At 37.1% G+C, this 23491-nt stretch overlaps 1 protein-coding gene across 13 annotated transcripts in view; it reads left to right on the top strand.

The window, feature by feature from the left end:
* The first annotated feature begins 602 nt into the window (after positions 1–602).
* LOC102232009 (protein furry homolog) overlaps positions 603–23491 on the top strand; it is a 52852-nt gene continuing 29963 nt past the window's right edge. For 8 of the 13 annotated variants that reach the window (XR_002754317.1, XM_023351067.1, XM_023351066.1 and 5 more), the window contains exons 1-4: positions 8714–9095; positions 20747–20946; positions 22403–22456; positions 23263–23402. Coding sequence is in view for 12 of the 13 variants with exons in the window: in XM_023351067.1 (XP_023206835.1) it covers positions 8915–9095; positions 20747–20946; positions 22403–22456; positions 23263–23402 (575 nt within the window). In the remaining variant the exon portion in view is untranslated. Of the gene's footprint in view, positions 1299–8713; positions 9096–14503; positions 14800–18740; positions 19018–20746; positions 20947–22402; positions 22457–23262; positions 23403–23491 lie in introns of those variants that run through there. The other 5 variants (XM_023351074.1, XM_023351073.1, XM_023351070.1 and 2 more) reach the window with 4 other exon arrangements.

Below are 23491 nucleotides of genomic sequence, written 5' to 3'. Positions count from 1 at the left end.
ACTGCAGAATCCTCAGACAGCCTTGTCTCAAAGCACAAATCTGGGGAAGGAAACAAACAAGTTTCTGCCCGTTCGAAGATCCTCATGAACCTTGGCAGTCACGTTCATCATCAAGTTTTAAATGAACAGCGCTCTTCCTAAATGTGGAACATGGAAGTGTCATTAACATAATATAGACAGGAACCTGGAGAGTATCCAGAATGCAAATATAGACCGGATGAAAATCATGTCTGTAGTGTTTTTGACAGGCTGGAGTTACTATGCATATTTTAGTAGTACGACTGTACGACCAGGAAATTAAAGAAGTGGCTTGAGGACAACTCTGAGAATCTCCTTGAGGTAGTCCAACCAGTCTTGAAAACCATTTAATATTTCTGGAGTGATCTCAAAATGACTGTGCACCCATTCAACCTGATGAAGCCTGAGAGGTTTTGAAACAAGGACTGGGCAAAACTTCTCAAACATAGGTTTGAATATGATACCCAAGCTTGTGGTATCATATTTGTGAAAATGTAAAGCTGCATTTGCTGCCAAAGGTGCTAAAATTGAAGAAAAAAAATGACAGTGTCATTAAGGGGTTTTATGTGTCCAGCTTTGAGGAAAATATATTTAATCCAAACAAATGGAAGGAACATGAAATATCCTGGTAAAAAGACTACTTTCTATTCCCAAGGACTATCTTGCTGCAAGACAGCAGTGCAACTAACCGATCAACCAAACAGCCTGATTTGCCTTATTTATTTATTTGTTTACTTAGTTGTTGGATTATAAAATGTCCTTTTGCTCAGCCAATAGCTATGTCTGTATGAAGACCATCTCTATACAGATTGACATCTGTATTCTCTGTGCTATTGGATGTGTACACTGGAACAGCTTTACCTTTTCCCTGGAAACCCAAATACAATCTTCAATATTCAACCCCAAACCTTTTTTTACAGTGATATTTGCTGTATTAACATTGTTTTTCTTTTAGAAATCATGCTTAACGGTCAAAGCACTCTCGCTTAGCTATCCACAGAGCAGCAGATGTGTCTGAGAGCAGCTCACATGTCCCCGAACCAGGTCAGCGAGCAGACTGAAGAAAGCCGAGGCTTTGCATGTTTTTCATTATTCAGAAGGGCCAGGAGCTGGAAGGCTGCTGGGGGTGGAGTCTGTCTGAGCTCAGCTGATGGAGGAACACCGACAGAGAGGACATCCTGACAAGTGGAGCTCCTGGAGGGACTCTGAGGCTGAGACTTGGTTACAGTTCGCATGTTGGGATGAAGAGCAAGAAATAGAGCCACCAGCTGCTTTGGAAGGTATTTCATAATCCTTTCAGTTACAATTGAAAACAAAAACTAATTAGCTATGTGAGGTTTTTATTCTTTTTACGTGTCCTATTTTCTGCTGCTCACAATCCTTAAAGTGAAAATTTGCTCAATAGAATTTACAGTCAGTGGCTCCTTGGATAAAGTATTTGTTTTCTCATTTCAATGTAAGACCTTGTTTAGTCTCCTGTTGCTAAGAACTTCCAAAGTCCACATGTGAAGCAGCAAAACGAAAGTGTCAGTTGCATTAATGTTTAAACACAATGCAATCTTCCGTTAGCCTACATTTAGGTGAGAAGCTAAATCCAAAAGAAATATTGTATTTAGCAATCCAGCTTTTCCAGCTAAGCAATCATAATTTGTACTTTTTCCTAAGTCAGTTGAAAGTACAGACACAACACAATAAAAATACAATTTTATTGCAAATTACCGAAGTAGGATTTATATACATTGCTCTATAAAATAACATATTTGGCTTTTAGCACTTCTCATACAATGTCAAGTTGGTTATTTTAGTCTTTCCTCTGAATCAAAGAAACCATCATGGAAAACTGGTGTTAGTACTTATTCGGGTAATCTTTGTCTAACATTAAAATTTTCTTGATCTAAAATGGTTAAGTAAAAAACAAAAAGGTTGTTTCTACTTTTTGACCGCACCTTTGGTGGTAGGATTTTCATAACCATATAGAAAAGTAAAACAGAGTGTATAGTTGGAAATTTTATAATCTTTTTGATCAGTTCGGATTGGAACTGTGTTAGGATGATAGAAGTCCACCTGGGTCTTGGTCATCCTCAGATAAGCCAGTGGCATCCATCTTTGGGGATAACTAATCTGAATTTATACTAACTGAAGATGCCAAAAGAGTTATTTTACTGTAGAAAAGATACAAAATATTGCCTATACTTTTCAAACATAAATTCCCCTAAAAAAATCCTGAACTGTGACTAGGGTTTAGTGATTTTAGATGATTGACTTGCTTTGCTTTTGTTGTCTTTGGTTTAAGTATGATCTCAAATTATCTTTTGCCAATGAAAATAGAATTTGAATTAAAAAATCAGAATTTCAGAGCCATTTATTCTTTGTTGATTTTGGTTATTATGGCCTAAAGGTAATGAGAACCCAACATTTTGTTACTCACAGCAAATAGTGCATTAGATATAATCAATTAAAAACTATATTTTATCTCTATATGCTATGTTGAGTTGTTTGGTGCTCCTTCAGCTTGAAATACTACATCAGTGCAGTGTGACGTTTGGATCATCAGCCTGTTTCACTGCAAAGATGAACATTGGTTCCTTTACAGAAGCCTATGACATGTTGGTATTGTTGGATCTGGCATCATTCTCCTCTAGATGCTGGACAACTTGCATATCACAAATAATCTACATGATTGGATTGGCCATTACATGGTTACACAGAAGGTTTTTGTAGTAAAAAAAAATAGTTTTAGCTCTAATAATAAATATGTGTGCAACTAATACACTTAAAATTTGTGTTTGAGAAATCTTTGAAATCAATCAATTTCACTTGTGGAACTAAATTACTAATATATATATATATATATATATTTACAGTATATACAGTATATATATACAGGGGTTGGACAATGAAACTGAAACACAGAGGTGTTTCAGTTTATATATATATATATATATATATATATATATATATATATTTATATATATATATATATATATATATATATATATATATATACAGTACAGACCAAAAGTTTGGACACACCTTTTAATTCAATGAGTTTCCTTTATTTTCATGACTATTGACATTGTAGATTCACACTGAAGGCATCAAAACTATGAATAACACATGTGGAAATATGCACTAAACAAAAAAGTGTAAAACAACTGAAAATACCCCTTATATTCTAGTTTCTTCAAAGTATCAACCTTTTGCTGTGATTACTGCTTTGCACACACTCTGCATTTTCTTGATGAGCTTCAAGAGGTCGTCACCTGAAATGGTTTTCACTTCATAGCTGTGCCCTGTCAGGTTAATAAGTGGGATTTCTTGCCTTATAAATAGTCATGAAAATAATGAAAACCCATTGAATTAGAAGGTGTGTCCAAACATTTGGTCTGTACTGTATACATTTTTGAATTATAGTCTCACTTGTTGTTAAGATACGCAAATGGACCTGTACCTCTGGTTTCTGCAGTTATTGTGTAAGACAGGCAATACCTTAAAGAAATGTGTTATTTACATCCTTTTTGAACACTACAGGAATGTGAATGTCAGTTTGTTTTTCTGTTGACTCACATACATATTCCAACCTCACACTGCACGGCACTTCCTGTGATTGTTTGGTTTTTATTCTGCAAAGCAAACAAAACAAACCTGTTTGTGCTTAGGTGCTGAATGTTTAGTTCAACTTACTTAAGGTTGTCACTCTTGGGAAATCAGACATGTTTTGAACATTTTTCATTGTGAACCAAAATAGCTTTGGATGGGAAACCCAAACAGAATTTTAAAGGATCCATCATTTTTAAAACGTTGTGTTCACTGACACTATGCATGTATCAAGACATTAGATGCATTGATGTTTTTTTTTTTTAGCAAAACAGCTCCATATTTATCATAATTTTAGTAAGTCAATGCATTTGTGCTGTGCTTATTTGTGAGTAAACAAATAAAGACAAAATTTTCTGTAACCTCCATCAGGAACAATCAAAAATTTTTCAAAACAAAACAAGTGGGCAGAGAATTTATACTGATACTTAAGAACATAATCACCTTAACTGACTGCACTCAATGTCCAGCTCATCTTTCCTTTTGCAGGACCTGCATTGTATGTGTCCAGTAAGAGGTTCCTCTCTTATCAGGCAGATAATAGGAAGCCAGATCGGGGAACAGGTGCTGTTTGTAGCCTTGTTTGCAGCCTTGAATACTGCTTTTGTGTGCTGATCGGAGCAGAGAACAGAATATGCGACCCACTGCATAATTACTCTCTGTGAGTGCTGACTTGCTGTTGGTTGAGCCTTCCTTTAAAACAAAGTAAAGTCAATCAGTTTGAGCAATTCAGTAAAGTTTGCAAATGTAGTATTTCCATACACGCCAAATTCTATCCGTATTAGTTGTGATGTTTTTGCATAGCATCAATTCCTCCCGTGACTTGTGTGTGTAATCTACTTGTTGCATGTGTGTGCCATTTAAGAGTCCATCAGCATTGCTGGAATTAACCTTCAGCTGGTTTGCGCTAACATTAGGAACTTATGTGCATCCATTATTCATCATGCTCTGCTCTGCTGGTGCAGATCTAACTGTGTCTCACCATGGAAACAGCCCTCTGGCTCCACCAGGGGGTATTGGTTTCAGCAGCCATGTCCTTCTGTCCCCAGCTCTCTTTCTAGTTCAAGTGGCCTGATCTGCCCAACATGAAGATCAAAGGTTAAGACACTAGAACATCATACACCAAATCTGGCTTCTACCTAAGCTGAAGTTCAGATAAATTGAAGTTGCAGTGTTTTGTTTTTAAAGGTGAATCACAAAGCAAAGCTCTCTTTTTACCTTTCCATCAATGTTAAAACCCTCTCATTTGGCCATAAAATATAAATCACAAACAACAGGACGATCAAATACAAGCTAGGAAATACAAGCCAGTAAAATGCATTTTTTTGTAGAGTGGCTGGACTCGGCATAAGAGATAGAGAGGAGCTCTAGAGGGAGCGGTCACTCCACCTCCAATTCAAAAGACTTCGTACTAGTAGGGGATACCAATAGGATGTCTGTATATGTCTTTCAGATCGTGCTGAAAGGCTTATACATCATTTTTGGCCTAGAAATGTCTCGAGAAAGTCTTTGGAGTGAGGAATATTTTTTGCTGGACCAACAGAACCAAAAATCCAATGATGGATGGACAGATAGACGGACTGATCAATATAATAATAATCTGAATCCAACATGTTTCTGGAAGGGTTGCAGAATAGCAACAGTTCTGTTACATAAAATGGACAAAGCTGTTTCATCAGACCAGTTAGGTCCACCACGCCTCCACCTGCACTACAGCCTTTACCAGTTTTCTTCTTTCTCTTTCTAAAATCTAAGGTCATCTTGCAAAAAAACAAAAAAAATTCCAGAATTAATAAGCAATTATTTAAAAAATAAGTCAGTAAAACAATTGACTACAGTGAAATTTATGTAAGTAGTGACTCTACTTGATTGAACAGGTGTGTTTGAGCTGTTATTCAAATGAGGGAAGAGAGTCTATATTCCTAATCACTACAGCAAGGGAGATCCAGAGCCAAGGAGGACAGCGGATGAAAACTCTGTTCCCCGTAGTGACAAGATGGGCAGTAGGAACTATAAGATGAGTGGCAAACAAAAATCTGTGAGAGCGCACGAATCAGTGGCGATGCAAAGCAGGTCACACAAAAAAGGAGTTCAAATTAAAATGGTAAAGTTTACCCAAGCTTAGAGGAGAAACCACGATTTTATAAGACAGTCACAAAGGAGGATACGTGGAAAGAATTAATTGGGTTTGGAGGAAATGTAGAGCAGGGTGTCATCTGCGTAACAATAAAAATTTGTATTACTCTTGTGGAATATATGACCAAGAGGAAGCATGTAAATGATTAATACAAGCAACCCTACTACAGAATCCTGGGACACACATACAGAAACTATAAAAATGAAAAGCTTAAAGACTGGGATTGATGTTAGATAAACTGCATGCAGCTTAGAATGTGTGAGGTAAACCAGATGAGAGGAATATGACTTATGTCAGTGGATGGCAATCTATTATGGAGGATATTATGCAAAATGGTATTTCAGCTACCATCAAAAGGTCATTTACTGGTGATGTTTAATAAAGCTGTTTCTGTCAAACCAGACTGAAATTGTTCATAAAGCTTGTGCTTATTGAGGTGTGAGAGTTTGGAGGAAACAACTTTCTCAAGGAGTTTTGAAACAAAAGGAAAATTTTATATTGGGCGAAGATTATCAAAGTTATTGGGATCTGACCTGAACCAGGCTTTTGAGAATAGTAAAGGTAGAAGCTGTTTTCAGAGATCAAGGGATAATTTCAGAGTTAAGAGTTTATAATAGTGATTATGAGAGAAACCACTGAAAGAAGACAAACTTTAAATAACACTGTAGGGAGAAGGTCAAGCTGGCAGGTGGACAATTTAGATTTCTGAACAATATTTGATACATTAATTATGGAAGGAAGAGTGAAACTTGAAAATAACTGACAAGAAAACATCAAGGAGAACAGAAAGTCAACTTCCGAATTAAATGTCCAAGAGGAGTACAATATCAGAGATTTTCAAAGTTAAAGTCAGTACATATGGGACGGGAAAAATGGAGACTTTGAGTTATCTTCACTAAAACTGATTAAACAAGTGTTATGCAGATTTAGCTGAAACAATAAAATTCTTAGAAAACAAAATATGATTGTTATTCCTTTCTGACAGTCTGGTTTTCTTCAACAGACAGCAGTTGGTTTCCTTTGACTTTGATATGACGCAGGTTGAGCATAAGCCGTGGAAATGAGCGAGAAAAAGAGACCGATCAGAGTTTGAGAGGAGAAAATGTGTTAAGGTTTTGGAGGTAAGGAGTTCAGGCAATATCAGCACGACAAAGATTTCAACCTAGCCAGTTGAGTGAAAGTCAGTGAAATGAAAGTCTGCTTTGAGGAAGATAAACAGATTTGTTCCATTTCAAGTTCTGAAGACAATCATTTTCCTGGTCACTGCTTGATTTAGCCACAGAATCCATTCATCATGGCTTGTGGGCCGTCAGAGTCACATACTGTTCAGAATAACCACATTGTGGGTGAAACTTATGAGGTTGAATCTCATGTAGCTGAAATGCTTACTCTTTGACTGTTAAGAAAAATAAAGATGATAGAATATCTTTCTCTTTCATTTACACACTGGTTGACAATGCGTTCATGTAAACCTCTGCTTAAGATCTTTAAGTATCCAGTCATTTGGCTTAATTCAAACAAACAGATAAAAATATGTTACATATTATATTTTGTATATATTTTATATAATTATTATTTAACTTTTTCTCCATTGCTTTATGTAATTATATCTCATAAAAAACAATTTTTTTCACAAATGTTTTTTATGATGTGTAGTTTGGCTATGAAGCACTTTGGTTTACATCAATCATTTTTATATATGCAATGCAAATGAAATTGAGTCTATCTCTAGCAAAATAAAATGCACAGATATCTTAAAAAGCAAAGACTGTTAAAGAGAATCCCATTTTATGCTAATGTGTTGCTGCTGCATGTCCAAAATAGCTGCTTTGTACTTCTAGTTTTTAAAATGTGTGACTCCAGAAGTTGACAAATGATGTTGACTCAAATCTGACTTGTCACTAGGGGGCACACTTTAACTGTATCATAATCAAATCAAAACATCCCTTCTCAGCTTCTTGGACCATTGCTTTTCAGGTATTGAGCGATTTCATTACTTTGTATTCATAAAAAGTTAAAAGGGCAAATTTCAAATAAACATAGTACAATTATGTTTAATTAGAAAGGTTTTCCTTTCAAGTATTTCCTCTTTACTATCTACAGGTTGCAATGATCCAGATTCTCATGCAGTTCTTATTCTTCTTACGAGATTTTATTTGGAAAATGTTTTCTTTTTGGCTTCTTTTTTCTTTGTCAAACTTTACTGAACAGAGAAACGTGTTTCCATGTGAATCCTATTATGAACTGTTTTAAGAATCACCTTTATTTATTTGTGTGTGCGTTCAGTGAAGTTTAAAAATAATTCTTATCATTTTGTACCTAATTTCCTCCTGGAGCTTTGTACCAGCAGCATAAAGAAAAGTGTGTGTGTCCATTTTGTTTCACCCTGCTTGAGTTTCCTCCTAAAACTGAAAACGCCTTCATGTTACGGACGTACACTGGCTGTTTGTCTTACTGATGTCTCTCAGACTAGGAAAAACTGGTTCATGATGTAGGTGTGTCCACTTAGCGGTTTAAAAGGAAGAGAAAAAAGTCCATGTAGACTGAGCTGCAGTCTTTGCAAAGCTTTCTCTGGATTTATGGCTTCAGTGCTGCTTAGAAAAAGAACATCGCAGGCCTTAAGAATGAAGACAGGTTTTGGAAATAAAGATGTTTCTATTTGGTTGTCAAACCTTTTAGAGAAGGGATGTGTTTTCCAAGGAGCAGAACATGCCTGTTTGGATTTTTGATGTGTGGACTCAAGACAAATACAGGATATTTATTCAGGATGGCCTCCTGAGCTTACAGTAGGCAGGGATGTTGGAGCTGTCAGAGCAGTTTCTCTTTATCCTTCTCCCACCCTCTTTAGTCATGACTTTGCCCCTCTCCTCTGTGCCTCTTGCCTTTTTTGCTGAAAAGAGGAGGGGCTCCTCAAGTAATCCAATAACTACCCGGTGCATGAATGCTACTGTTGCTGGACTTCCCTGACAAGTGCAGAGGTTAAAACGTATCAAGAGGCTGAAACTGAGGAGGTTGGCTGCATCTCTAAAGTCAAGATTATAGTTGGCAGAAGAAAAGTAAGTGGACCATTGGCACCAGTGACTATTGGAAAACATTGAAGCTGCTTCCAATGAGTCTATTAAAAGACCTGAAGAACCACCTTAGGGCTTCCTGCCATTCAACATGTCTTTAGAAGAAGATCCTGTGAAAGACACTGCTGAGATGGAAACAAGTCATTCCAAGGAAGTGGGTGAAGTCATCCTGAGCCACATTGCCAGTTCACCCCTGGATCCATTTCCACCCAAAGATTTCAGAGGGAAGTTTAAAAAGATGCGGCAGAAGAAGAGGCCCACCATTCTTGAAAGTAGGTCCTGTTCTAAACTGTAAGATATTGTTTTTCAATTGGTAAAAATTTAGATTTTAATAATGAAGAACCGCCTTACTGGTACTTCTGTTGCTATTCGCATCACTTTGGGAAATTCCTCACCTCCCTATAGTACGTGTCATCTTTACACAGGAATCTAGTGGGTTGTTAATAATGGACTCAGACACTGATGCAATACAGTGCACATTTTCTATATAGTTTGCCTCACTGTCACAAGTTAGCCCTATATCGTACTATACTTCCCCAAATTTCTAACCATATCCACCTTCTAGAGAATATGAGTCACAAAAACAAGCAATAACTTGAATTAAAACGATCACATTTAGAGAGGAAGGAGGGGAAACAGAGAGGGAGGGATTAAAGAGTTTCAACTTGATAACCACAGAAATGGCCCAACCGGACAGACATACCTCACATTCCTCAACTCCATCAGAGCTTGATAATACTTTTAATAAGTATTTAATGTGTTTGTGGCTTTGCCCACTTACTTTAAACTGGAAAAAGAGGTTTACAATATTTTTTATAGTCTGCAATCTATATTTAATGTACTGACTTGATGTTTTAAGTGTACAACAGACTACAGAAAAAGGTGTCAATATATTATGATACTATGAGAGTGTGACTGAGGCGGTTCAGCTTCTGATTCTATCCGCTACATCACCAAACGTTGCTTTCTTGGTTTTGTTGTAGCAACGGGGCAGATAACTCTGATTAAGGTTTTACATCATATATACTGACTGAATTTAATCATAGCTGCATCTTTTTTTGATAAACAGTCACTTCAATTCTCTGTGAGAGATGTGTTGTACAAAAGGTTTAATGCTGCTTTTTAGGTGATGTGAAAACATTAATAGTACTCTCCTGTTTAGAGTGTATTTTTGTGATAAAACTTAAATGTTTGCACTTCTAGTGAGCATCCAGCACATATATAACTAGGCAAAAGCCTTTGGTACATATGCATCTAACTCTGATCAGAATCTTTTCAAAAGACAATATTTGCTGACTTGCAAGGCTTATGTTAGCTTCCTCTCTGTTTTGATAAGCACTTTGTTGATAATTTGGTTCATAACATATTTCTTTGCAGTTCTAATTGTGTGGGTAAAATTTACAGAAAAGGTTGTTCTGTTTCCTGAACTGTTTGGTTTTAAAAAATGTATTTATTACATCATTGTTCTACGCTGTGCTCACGTTTCCACATAGCTGTTGCTAGTCTCAAGTCATGAATTTTTGACTCGGTCCAGGTTAACCTAGTCTTTAGTGATGATTTGAATATGAATCTAGAATCTGACAGTCTCTGATCTACGCAATGGAAAGCCACGTTTTTTTCCCATTGTGAGCTGCCAAGAGCTAAGGTTTTCTCTAGGGACATAACTCAGAGATTTGTCTAATGTTTAAGAGGATAAATGCTCAAATTTTTGTACAGAGATTCTCATCCATCTAACTAGATGAGTCAGGCACATCAGATTATCAATGAAAAATCAGTTATAGAAGGGAACTCTGTTCTGTGTTTAAAGAATCCAACAGACTGTTTCCTCCAGGAATGAGAGGTTTGGCTTGGCATAATAAGGAAAGCATTTCCCGATGATTAGTAAAAATCTGCTTAGAGGGAAAGAAACATGCTTTGCCTTCAACTTCAGGAAAGAGTCAAACTATTTCTCCAACAACCACATCATCCAAATAGTATGAGCTGGTTTAAGAATTAATCAAGATTTTGATACAGAAAATCAAATTTACATAATGTTTATTATGCCAATAATTTGTAGTATGGGGGAATGTGTGCTGAGAGGTCAAAGTTGCCATCAACATCTGAAGAAACATGCAATAAGAAAATATTTTTGGAGTAAACTGAGGTGTTTTATTGACGTCTATTCTAAAACTTATTATTCTAAGTTATTCTGCTTACTTTGTAAAGTCGTCGACTTGCCACAGTTTGTGAGAACAATATTAGTACAGTAAGAGGACAGGTGTGTTATTGCAGGCCTTACATAAGGCTTATTTTTACAGATTTATTTACTACCCGATATTATCTGAATTATATGAGTTTTCAATACACACTCCATAATTTCTTTAAGTTAATAAAAATGAATACTATTTAAAAGGTTGAAAGTCCAATAGCATAAGGTGTACATATTCATGACACCACTTAGTCTTCATTAAACTTCCATCTTGATTCTGCTGAGGAATTGTTTTATCTGGAGCAGGTAACTGAAGGAAGTGCTAAGCTAACATTTCAGACTGTTTCTATATTTACTTAAATTCAATGACTGTCATTTAAGCTGTCACTCCTGCACTTATCAGTAATTGAGGGATTTGTTGAAACAGTCACATGGCCCAGATCCATGGGGAAATCTCCATTTCGATTTAGTTTCTTTTTAACAGCTCAAAAATAATTATTGGAAGTAAAGATTCAATCAACAAAATAATGTTCAAGTCCAAGAATACAAATTTGCACACAAAATGTACACTAAGTCAGAATGTGTTATTCCATATTAAAAAATCAATAGGGGGCACAATTTAAAGTGCAGTTATTATAAACTATGGCAAAAATTAGAACTATTTTACAGATGGATTTAAAATTGTGACCTCCATCAAGGAAACTGCAGCAGATTATTTTTCTTTGTTAGTCAATGTTTTTACATTTATTTGTTCTGTGAAAGCAAAGTCTACACAAATGAGTGTTTATGTTTGTAGTCCCGTCATAGGAGGAACATAAAAATTAGCCAAGAATACATGAAGAAATCAGGATTGTTTGGTGAAAGCATGACTAATGAATTGCTGTTTAAGACATATGAGGAATAATATTATTCTGCCTGACTGATATTCCCCAGGAGAAGGCTAACAGGTCTTTGTTTATTAAAATCATGACAACTGAGTGCTGAAATTTGTGCTCAGCAAACTGTGCCAGCATCAGTGAAAGCTTCTACATCACGGAGCGTTATGTAATCAAGGTCAAGTGGCTGTCACTTGATGGACAGACAGAGCTCTGATAGGATTACACTAAGAGCGCAGAGAGGCAGCATGGATGGGCTATTGAAGGATGTTTTCATCGTACATTTAGGTCAAGACATCTGGTTTCATGATTATTTATTTTAATACTTCTGCCATTTTCTAAAAGAAGATTAAACTTTCTTTTGGTGGCACAATTTTACATATTATCTACAAATTATATTTGTATGAACATCAAAAGTGATAAAAAGATAAGTTGTTAAAGAATATTTGCGTTTGATGCTGCTTTTAAAATCAGGCATATGAAAGCTGCTAAAATATTTGGAGATTTTTCAGCATAAGACAACAAAATGAAAAAACATTTTCATTCTGCCTTATCTATTTTATTTATAGATAAGGCTGCCTCACCTATAAATAAAATAGATAAGGCAGAATCAGGGGGTATTTTTCATCTTGATATGTTGTGTCTAAATGGAAACAAATAATGAATTATTAACACATTATTTAAGTTATTATTTTAAAATGTATTATGTATTAGATGGGTTTTTTGTGTATTAATGCTGAATCACTCTTTGACAAGACACACAGCAGCTTTAACTCCTATTTCCCCTATTCAATAATAACATATAACTGGTTTCCAAATTTAAAAAACTTAATTATTACATCCTTCAATCACTGTTATTATCAATTTTTTTTGCATGTGCTTGTTCTAAATGAAAATTAACACTTTCTTCTTTTATTTCCAATTTTGACTTCCAATGATTCATTTCCTGCTAAAGAGCCCCCTGGTGGTTGAAGAAAAATCCACAGAAAAGCCACACCGGACTATAAGCCGCATGGTTCAAAGCGTGGGGGAAAAGTAGCGGCTTATAGTCCGAAAAATACGGTAGTTTCTAGTCAGGGTTACCTCAGTTGTGTTCAGCACTGTCTGTATTTAATCAGGCCAGCCAAATCTGCTCATAAATAAATTATGAAAGTGTTATGCCATTATACTGAATATTATCTTGCATGAAAAAGTAGCAAGAATATCTTGTCCTATATTTTTGTCCCATTTCTGTTATTGTATTTATTGAGCAAACACATTGAGCCAAAGTTTAAGATACTAATTTGTGCTCTGAACTTGTGAAAGATATTATAAAAGAGTAAAATTGGGGCTTATCAGATTCAGTTTCCGTATCAGTTCAGATACAGACGTCGCTCTTGGAGCAGATGTTGGACTGAGGCCTCTGATCCATCCCGCAGTCCAGACATCTGTGCAGCCACGGGTTATATTTAGATTTATTTTATTCTAGAAATAAGCCAAAAAATGTCATCCATTTAAATGTATGGGGATTACATTATAATCTGAGAAATTTACCATTAGATGTGTTTTTTTTATTTGGCTAGTTAACATTGAGCCTGTTACAGAAGCCCACTGTAGACAGTATGACTGCTATGTAGAGATTTTATGTTGAAAGTTGTGGTTTTTCAGATGTTTTTTTTTAACAATGTTTACATCCTAGTAAAATTAGAGTTGAAAGCAGCTGCCTTCTTTCACTTCTGTTGTAGTCCATTGTGCCTCCTCCACTCATACCCTTAGTCTCATCACTGTAGATGGATTTAGCAGCTCTGTACCATTCTAAGAATACTGGCATGAATACATTGCTCTGAAGATTGTATAATTACAAGAAAACATTAACGCAAACGTGGTGTTGACCAAGTTTGGTGTAGTACATCTGACATGGCTTCATTTAAATCAAGGCTAAACACCCACCTGCTTGAAGCTCCCTTTGATCAATATAGGTGGAACACTGATCCACATATTTGAGCTGCATGTGGTTGATGATTTTGATGATGACATTTGACAAAATGTCATCATCAGTCCCTTGCTTCATGGTGGCAATCTGATGTTTTTATTATGTAAAGCACTCTGCTGACTGCCTTGTTGCCAAAATGTGCTACACAAATAAACTTGACCATGACTATTAATCAGATGAAAATACCCTGACTTGCTCACGTAGTAAAAACTAGTTATTATCCGACACAGGGTTAGTCTCTATTTGTACAAACAAATTAATTAAACATTATTTCTTAAATATGGTGCTGTGAGGATTTATCGTGTAGAAGACCTTCAGTTTCCTCCTGCTCTGATGCACTTTATCTGAATAATGTGAGTTTACCGATCACTTCCGTTTCCTATAATATCTCATGCTTCCCAAATACCTTAATTTCTCCAACGCTGACGACCTGTAAGACTGTGCCAGTCACGCTATAATAACCAAATGCATTGCTGTCCTCATCACCAGGCCCTGTGCTCAGAGAAAACAGTAGTTATTATTAACCGCGCTCCACTAAGAGGATTGCTTCCTGCACTCTCAGCCTCCGCGCAGTTATTTAAAGGCAGCTTGTGTTGCCGCCCACTGCCTGCCAAAGCTTTGGAGGGACAGAGAGATGTTGAGAGAGTGAGGAGGGAGGGAGAAGAAGAGGGATGGTAATGGGACTTATAGTCAAGGACAGGACCAGATAGGAGTGGGAAAGTAAAGCAGTGCTCCGGTGTTTTCTCGGGGTCTCGTCAGCGCAGCGCTGTGTGCGTCACAGAGAGGTGACGGTCCACGCTGCTCCCAGCTCAACCGCCGCCGCTGCTGATTCTGCTGAAGGGGGGAAAGGGGAAAGGAGGAAGCTGCGACCATGACCAGCCAGCAGGACTCGGGCTTCTTTGAAATCAGCATCAAGTCCCTGTTGAAATCACTGAGTGGAAGTGAGTAGCAGCTTGTCTCTTGTTGTTGTGTTCAGCAAACGGAGATGGCTGACTGAGATTACAACTCTGCTGCAAGTCTAACTTTAGAGCTCAATGTTGTTGTGGTCTGCGACATGACATGCTTTTTCCTTCTTGAGGATTGAATGAAATTACCCTTGTGCTGCAAAGTTGGAAAAGAATTACCAAAATACTTCTTGTAACAAGAGTTCATCACTGCAAACAGCTTACATTCATTTTTGGGAGCAGTTCTTAGAGTTACTAACAATAAGAAAGATGCTCAGAGATTTTGTTTTCTGTTATACCTAAGCTAACTTTACTGATGGAGATTTTTCAGATGTCTGCTGAAAAATCACAGTCCAGCCCTTTGTCCCAATAGGTCTTATTTAATGGAAGGTTACGGTAATAGGATTAGAGGAGGTTCAGCTTGGTGTATGTTCTGTCCAGAGCCAACAGCTTCACTGCCCTCCACTCAACCTACAAGGTTGGGATGGAACGTCTTCCTGCTTTTTATCAGTGCAATACTCTGCTAAAAGTGAAATATAAGAGCAACAATAGTACACTGTGAGGATATTGAAACTAATCGCTTTCAGTATAAATCTGTGAATGTGTGAACCAGACTATAATAAACTGTGGAATAGGAAGTGAAACAAATCCATATTTCAGTTACATTAGCTTGAAATGAGATACCATAAAGCAAAGTGTCCACATGCTCAACGTTGAACCCTCTCCTGATGATATTGCATAATCCTCACTGTGGGTCACTTTGGTACAGTGATAAAGGCCCAGTTGTAGCAGTACATCTGCAATGGATATTTTCAGCTAATATCAGCTTTTACATAGTGTTTTATAACAGATTACAAAATGGAAAAACTAAGTAGTGAATGTCCAAGGATGTTTAAAAAAACACAATTTATTGTTTTGTTCACAAAACAAAATAAATATGTTTTTTTGTTGCCCATTCTACAAAATATTCAGGCTGAATATGTTTTCTGCTGTTCATAAGATACATTTTAACATTCTGACAATGAGATTCAGAATTTCTGAACCCTTTGGACACTGATCTTTAATAAGTCAGCGTGTTCAGCTCTGATAAAACAGTGACAGACAGCAGCACAGAGCCGGTATTGTGCAGCTGCTGCGTCAGGTCTGCTGTCCACACTGCCTGAAGGTCAGTTCCCTTTCAGCCAATCAGAGCAGGAGCTGCTGGGATGAGCTACAACTGCACTCCTACAAAAAGTAAACAAACACATTGTTTAGACTGTTTAGACTCTCTCTCGTGAAATACATATATTCTGCTTACAGGTGTGTAAAGGTGCAAGTTTAATTTGCTGATAATGTTAAACTTGCTTATTTTTCAACATTATTTAGCAGAACAGACATTTGTTTTATTTTGATTTCCCTTTGGGATCAAATAAAGTATTTCTGAATTGAATTGAACAGATTTTTTCTTCCTATAACTACATAATTACATGCAGAAAGATATTCTGCTAAACAGGAAGTAAAATACAGCCTTTTAAACAGTTGCTCACTTATATAATTGGACTGAAATGCTCTCTCAGCAGGCAGCCACTCGCAGCGTGATGTCCACTCACAGAAGCACAACTAATAGTCAATAGTATGAGACCATCAGTTTAATCTGCTTTTCGCTGAGCTTTCCTCTCTCCTGGTTTTCAAAACTTAAGCCCTGAACCTCTATTAGGATATTTGTTTTATGATGTTGTTTCAGATACCAGAAAAATGTATCAAGTTTTTCTTAATCTATTGAATTCGTTCTTCAAGAAGTTAAGTCATACATGCACTGGGAGTTTGATAATTCAGAGTAAAATTATTTATCTAAATTTATTAGGCCCATCTGGATGTTAATCAAGTTATTTTATTTTTCTGAAACATTGGTCTAAAATCTAAATACAACATTTTGTCAAACGCTTCATTGAATAAATATGATTCTAAACCTAAATATGCCAGAGTCATGGATAATTTTGGCATTAACATGTGCCATTTTGTGTTTGATTATCTCAATTCCTTACAAAATCCATGTACCTTTGTGGTTAAAATGTAAAAAGAAAAGTTCAACAGATATACATTTGCAATGCAAAGCATACTTCACTGTACAACACTAACAAAGTAAAGATTGTCTGACCTTCTTCTCACCAAAAGCAGTTTTACTCAATGAATCCATCAAATTTGACTTGTTTTGCATTTTAGAATAATGACTTAACCGAAGTGCTTTACATCAGTGTAGTAATAAAAACTGTCTAGAGTAAAAACCGATAAAAACAAAAGAAAGTGACATTGGTGGAAACATAAAAGTGTCACAATGCTAAAAACAGGTCTAAACAAGTGCATTTTTAGCTTAACTTTAAACTAAAATAGATCATTGATGGGCCATAATTACAATTTACTGTTTCTGCACAGTCTGAAGCAAAGCCTTCTCAAAGAGTTGTCTTATTACTGGGATGTGTGGTCCAGTTAAAAAAAAGTCAGGGAAATATAAATATCCACCCACATTGTTCTCAGACCAACACGAATGTGGCATTTTTTTAAGTAAAGAGGATGATTCTCAAAACTACATTACTTTATATGTACACATGTGCGCATGTATGTATCCTTGTATATGCTACATATGGACGACCATTATAACCACTTTTACCAATAAAGGGGGGTAATTTATGGAAAGTGAGGACATTTTCCTGCTCTCCTTTTTTCAATTGGAATGGTCTCTACTAGTTAGGTTTAGAGGTATGGTATAAAAAAGTTTTTTTAAGGTTACGGTTAGGAATGGTTAGAGTTAGGGAAAATGTCTGGATTAGGCATAAATGTAGTTCCTAAAATTAATGTGGGCAACAAAAAGTCCTCAGATAGATAGAAGTACAAAATATGTGTCTGTGTATATATGTGTGTATCTTAGCATTTGACTCACATTTGAATCATCACTTCTCCAACAAACACCATGTCCTGCGGACCCACTATCTATCTGTCTGTCTATAAGATATACATGATATACATATCCCTGAGTTAAATATTAGTATTGTTGTTTCTAAATGAGTATGAACTTGTTTTCTTTGCATTATTTGAGATCTGAAATCACTGCATGCTTTCATTAGTTTGACCATTTCTCATTTTCTGCAAATAAATACAACATTTTTGCTTTGAATTTTGGAGACATGTTGTCAGTAGTTCATAGAATAAAAGAACAATGTTCATTTTACTCAAACATATACCTATAAAAAGTAAAGTCAGAGAAATTCATAATTTTACGTGGTCTCTTAATTTTTTCCAGAGCTGTGTGTATATACTTGTTAGCTTGTTTGCATTGTTCTCTGAGGATCACCACCATGCTCAGGGTGTTTCCAGACCAAGGATGATGTAATGTATGCTGTGGCCGAGCTCCTTGTTTGTAGAGTCACATGTCACGTCTGAGACTTTGTACAGAAAAAGGCTTGAAATTCCCACTGATTGCTTTCTTTATATCTGATCTCAAATTAACTTCATTGGCTTGGGAAATTATTAAAATGTTTTGCTGATATTATTCTGCTGAACATGATTTGATCTGTTATGAATTCAAAGTGCTGGGCAGAGACTCTCCATTCCTGTTACCTAGAATCATTTCCTTTATGACTAAGTAAAAAAAAAAACATCATCATCATCATCATCATCATCATCATCATAAATTTAAAGGGATTGGTGATGAATCAGTGCCTGATGAAGAATGGTGTTTACACTGTCCTCCTCTGTGCCTCTTGCTTTACAATCACAGATGTGGAGGAAAGGGGAGGACTGCTTTGTAAGTATAGTGTTTATGCCTGGACAAATATAGCCACACAGCTATGCCACCATAGCATGTTGGACCTCATTTCTGTGCAGCTAAATATTCCCGCCTGACCTTCACTCTTGGAAGGCACTGACTGGTCACAAGGCTTGAGAAAGCCAACTCAGAGGGAGCTCAGAGAGAGAGGGAGACAGATCTACACTGCGTGGTTTCCCATTCCAAACACTTCTCCCTCTTTTTCAAACACACCCGCTATTGCAAATTGCGCACCATGGAAACTATACCCAGGAGACCACAGCCAGCTGTCACACAAGACATGAAAGTTGGATTCTGCTAGCGTTTGTCATGACTCAGGACAGTCCTAGATACCATGTCGTCATTCACCACAACGGACAGAATGGCGGTTTGCTGGAGTAAGGCCAGCGTGATCAGCTTCATCAAAGGTCTGGGTAGGTCCTGAGTTTTTCATGAATGAGCAAAGCATGTTCTGAAAGCTGTAAAAGGTTGCCACACATACTGGGCATTCCTTGGAAGGCTTTGACTGTTTCATGTCCTGAAAAGACCTGCTGAAAACATGTGGTGGAACTAAAATGACTCTTTAGCTAGTTGTTTGCAGATTAGTCAGAACTCTAGAGTCTTATTAGGTGCTAGAAATAGGATTACTGGCCTTTTCTCTGACTTTCCGTTGTTTACAATGGGTGACGTGTGAAATTTAGACTCCCCTTTCACTATGGTGTGCACTTTCTTCCAGCTAAAAAAGATTCATGTGATAAAACAAATTTGTACTAAGGGGCCTCAAATAATTTGGCCAAATTCTGCACTGTGGTTTTTCAAAAGCTTTGACCTGCCAATAGCAATTTTAGCTGATTATGATTTCTTAAGAACTATAATGTAATCCCACCATTTTTGTTGTGAGCTGTGATCAATTATGTATTTATTTCAAAACTAAGAAAAATTATTGTGATGTTTAGCATCTCATAATAGCAACATTAGCATATTAGCTAAAGTTCTCTAAAATCCAAGAAGGCTTTGAGGATTTTTTTATGTCAGAATGTTTCACAGTGGAAACATTAACATTTAAGTGTGAAAAGTAAGTGTGTTGAGGAATCTTCTGAACATTTTATTGTCAGGTCTTAATTAAAATCAACCAGGAACAGTTATATGCTGTGCAAAAGATATGCTTCACTTCCTCTGTTGTCCAGTCAGTTATTTCATCCACATGTAAACATGTAATTTTCTAAGTTAAATGTCTCAGTTTGAGATGCTGGCACTGATTTCCGGACTATTTTAAGCTGTTTTCTGTCTTGAGGCAGTAGAGTGAAACACTGGGGTAAATCTTTAACTCATGAGGATAACTTAAGGTCGAGGTTTTCTTTGTTTGAGTTTTATCTCTCTTTTACTGTTTTTGGGTAGACTCAGTGAATGCAAGCGAGGATGGATTCGATTATTGTAAAATTTAGAGAACAATTGTGCTGTACTTGAAAAGTAAAAAATAAAAACAGCCCACAGGGAATGTAATTCTTTATTTGAGATAGAAATCCAAATTACATTCAGAGCAAATATAGGTTTTCAATGTTGTCTCATAACATCTCTTTGTCATGAAAACATATTCCTTACCATTAAGGTATTATGGAATTTAGTAAAACTGAGAAAAAGTAGTCATATTAGTGTGTTGTCTGTTTTCCACATGTTATCTGAGGAAACCTCAGCTGCCTCAGACATTGGAAAGCCCTAGCTGATGGGATTTTATGACCTAAGTCAAGCCACCCTGTTTAAACATTGTCCAAATCACAGCACTGCCTGAAGATGGTCACATGTTCAAGGCTTCCACTTCCTTCTAAGGTCGATGACATCGCTGGTACAAAATGAAAACACCAGCTGCCGACCGTGGTGTTATAATTTCCGTATGGGCCCTGTTCTGTGTAACTGCGGGAATGAAAAAGCAGTCTAAGGGCAAACCGGTGCCCTTTTGACAGTCATGCTGTGGAATGCTCTTCAAGTTGGGGACATTTTGTCCATGTTTGGGAAAATTCTCTCGAGTGCCCTGTTTGCTTATCTACTCTTGTGTATAGACTCGTGGCTAATCATGCCCCCTTCATTTGGGCTTTAGTTAACAATGTCCTTTATAACTAAGTAGTTTCTAAACCCATACGTGTGTGCTTGTGTCCTTTTCTTCAGCTTCACCAGTGGGGAACGGTTACAGTAAACCTCCCCTACATCCAGTCTGTTGTCCTCAGGGAGAGAAAGGTCCACCAGCCATGTTGCCCATCACCATCGACCCAGAGAGCCGGCCTGGCGAGTACGTCCTCAAGAGCCTCTTCGCCAACTTCACCACCGTGTCTGAGCGCAAGATCCGCATTATCATGGCTGAGCCGCTGGTGAGTGAGAATGATGCATGAATGTTTGCTGCTCCTAAGGACGCCAATTTGACTGTAGCCCAATTTTTCTTCATATCAAATATTTGAATTGATTTGTCAACAAAGGAGGGGAAAAAAATCTGCAAATGAAATAAAGAAAATATACTTTACTGCACAAAGGTCAGAACAAAACCTCTACGGCTGACAACTAGCTGATGTAGATCAGTGCATTTTAATGTTGGCAACACTCTCAAACCTGAAATTTAGCCAAACCTCACCAACTGTGACATGGAGTTTAACTTCCATATTCACAATTCTGATGACATGTCTTCCAGAAATAGTTTTTTTTTATTATTTTTAACCAGGCTTATACACTCATGACTCTGTATTCGCTAAGCGTACTGTGGACAAACCATTGCTGAATATGGAGGCTGTTAATCTGTGACCTCAGTCAGCATGGAAGTGTTAAATATGCAGGGAAAGTGTCTAGTTCCGCGTCTGTTTAATGCTCCCTAGAGGAATGTAGAAAGGAAGTTTCCTTTCTACATTCTTCTGACAAGATGAGTAGTTAATATCAGCTCAATGTTACAGGCACACAGTAACTTCCTGCTAATATTATCATTGAAGCCAGTATTTTATCTAAAACCCTGTAACTCTTAGTGGTTTGTAGATGTTTTTAGCTAGAACTTGTGTCTGTAAAAAAGCCAAACACTATCCTTGTACGCAAACAAAAGCAGGATTCTGCAGTGAAAGCTTTTGCTAAAAAACTAAAAGGTTCATCAGAGTTTGAGGCTTAGCAGCTTGACACGGTTGCAAGCGAGAGAGTAGGATATTGCCATCAGCCCACGCAATGTCAGTGTCACACACATCAGGCTTTCTGCCATTTTGGATTAATCAGCAACTAAAGTGCTCTGAACTGCTGTTTGGCTGATGAAATTCTCCTGGGTCAGGTTAGAAGAAGGCGAAGGAGGCAATGATCTGACATAAATTTGTAATAAAAGTATTACTGATTAAACTTTAGCTTTAATAACATAAAGCTACATAATTTTTGAAGTTTAATCAATAGTACTTGTCAGATCATGATTTCTTGGTTAAAGTCAAGTTGTCATAACAAAGACATTTTGAATAATGTCAACTTTGTATTAAAAGTGTCATGATTTTACCGAATTACACTTTATGACAACAGTCATAAATATTCATGAAGACTTACTCATGTTCATGACAGGTGTTATGTCATGTTTATGATGGTGTCATGACAGTCTTATTCACAACCCGTCAAATAAAGTGTTACCAGTAAACTTCTGGTTTCACCTGTGTGACTTGCATTGCTACCTGTAACTAGACAGATGAATGAGTTCATAAGTAGTCCCTTGTTGTTTTTTGACCGATTGCCTGAATTTAGGAGCTTAAAACTAAATATTAATTGCTATGTTTTATAGCTGAGTTGTAAATAAATAAATATTGACTTTCATTTTAGGAAAAGCCATTAACAAAGTCACTACAGCGGGGAGAGGATCCTCAGTTTGACCAAGTAAGTGCAGAGAAATGCTTTTAACTGGCAGGAGTGCTTCTCTTAATATATTAGAGAATATGGTTATTTTTCACATGTTCACTACAACCTCCAAGCACTTGTGTTTAATGCATTTTTGTATGCTCTGTGGCAGATATATTTTTGACACGTCAAATATAAATGTAGCTTAACTGCAGTGAAGTTACATTTTCAACAGTGAACGGGTTGATGGCTGAAAGCTCTGCTTACATCCCAAAAGGTCTTTCAGATTCACTCAGTGTTTACCTTGTGACTTGGCCCCAGCTCAGCACAAGGTGCGTCCTGCAGGTTGTGGTTATGCAGAGAAGGCCTTTTCACAGCCACAGAGGTGTGTTTGTGCTGCTGCGAGAGGCCATTCAGCAGCTCTACAGAGCCTGGATTCTTCTGGAGCCTGGTGCTGAATGAAGGGCTCGCTGTGTTGCCCCAGTCCAACCAGACTCTCCTCCCTTCCTGTGTGCCCAGCCTGTTCCTTCCTTTGCTGGGACCTCCCCCAACATTAAGGGAGGCTGCCCCATGGGCATGGTCCCGTAGAGAACCAGCTTGCCCAATAATCTTATTTCATTCCTTTCATTTAGTCTTAAAATTGCCCTAATTTAGTTTTGCTCCATTTAACTTTCAAGTGCTTGAATCCTAATGAGATGCAAATAAATCTGTGATGTGTGTTGGAGCTTTAGGTGAAATTGCTGCACAAATAAACAAAGGAAGCCCTGATTGCTATCTCCTGCTTTGGTATGTTAACTAGCTAAACAGTAATGTGCATTTGCACCATCTATGTCTGGTTCCTCTAGTTGATAAGCGCCATGAGCTCACTGGCTGAGTATAGTCTTCCCTCCATCCTGCGCACTTTGTTTGACTGGTACAAAAGACAGAACGGACTCGAGGAAGAGCTGCACGAATACCGACCAAGAGCCAACACAAAGTCCAAAAAGTGAGAACATTAAAACGGATAAGCTTAACCATAAATGATTCCATTTGTAAAGAAACATCAGTTTTTCTTTTTCTATGATTATAACATTT

Source organism: Xiphophorus maculatus, chromosome 18 (assembly GCF_002775205.1).
Source record: "Xiphophorus maculatus strain JP 163 A chromosome 18, X_maculatus-5.0-male, whole genome shotgun sequence".
Lineage (NCBI taxonomy): Eukaryota > Metazoa > Chordata > Actinopteri > Cyprinodontiformes > Poeciliidae > Xiphophorus > Xiphophorus maculatus.
The sequence above is the reverse complement of the archived record's forward strand: the minus strand, read 5'-3'. Positions and strand labels throughout refer to the sequence as shown.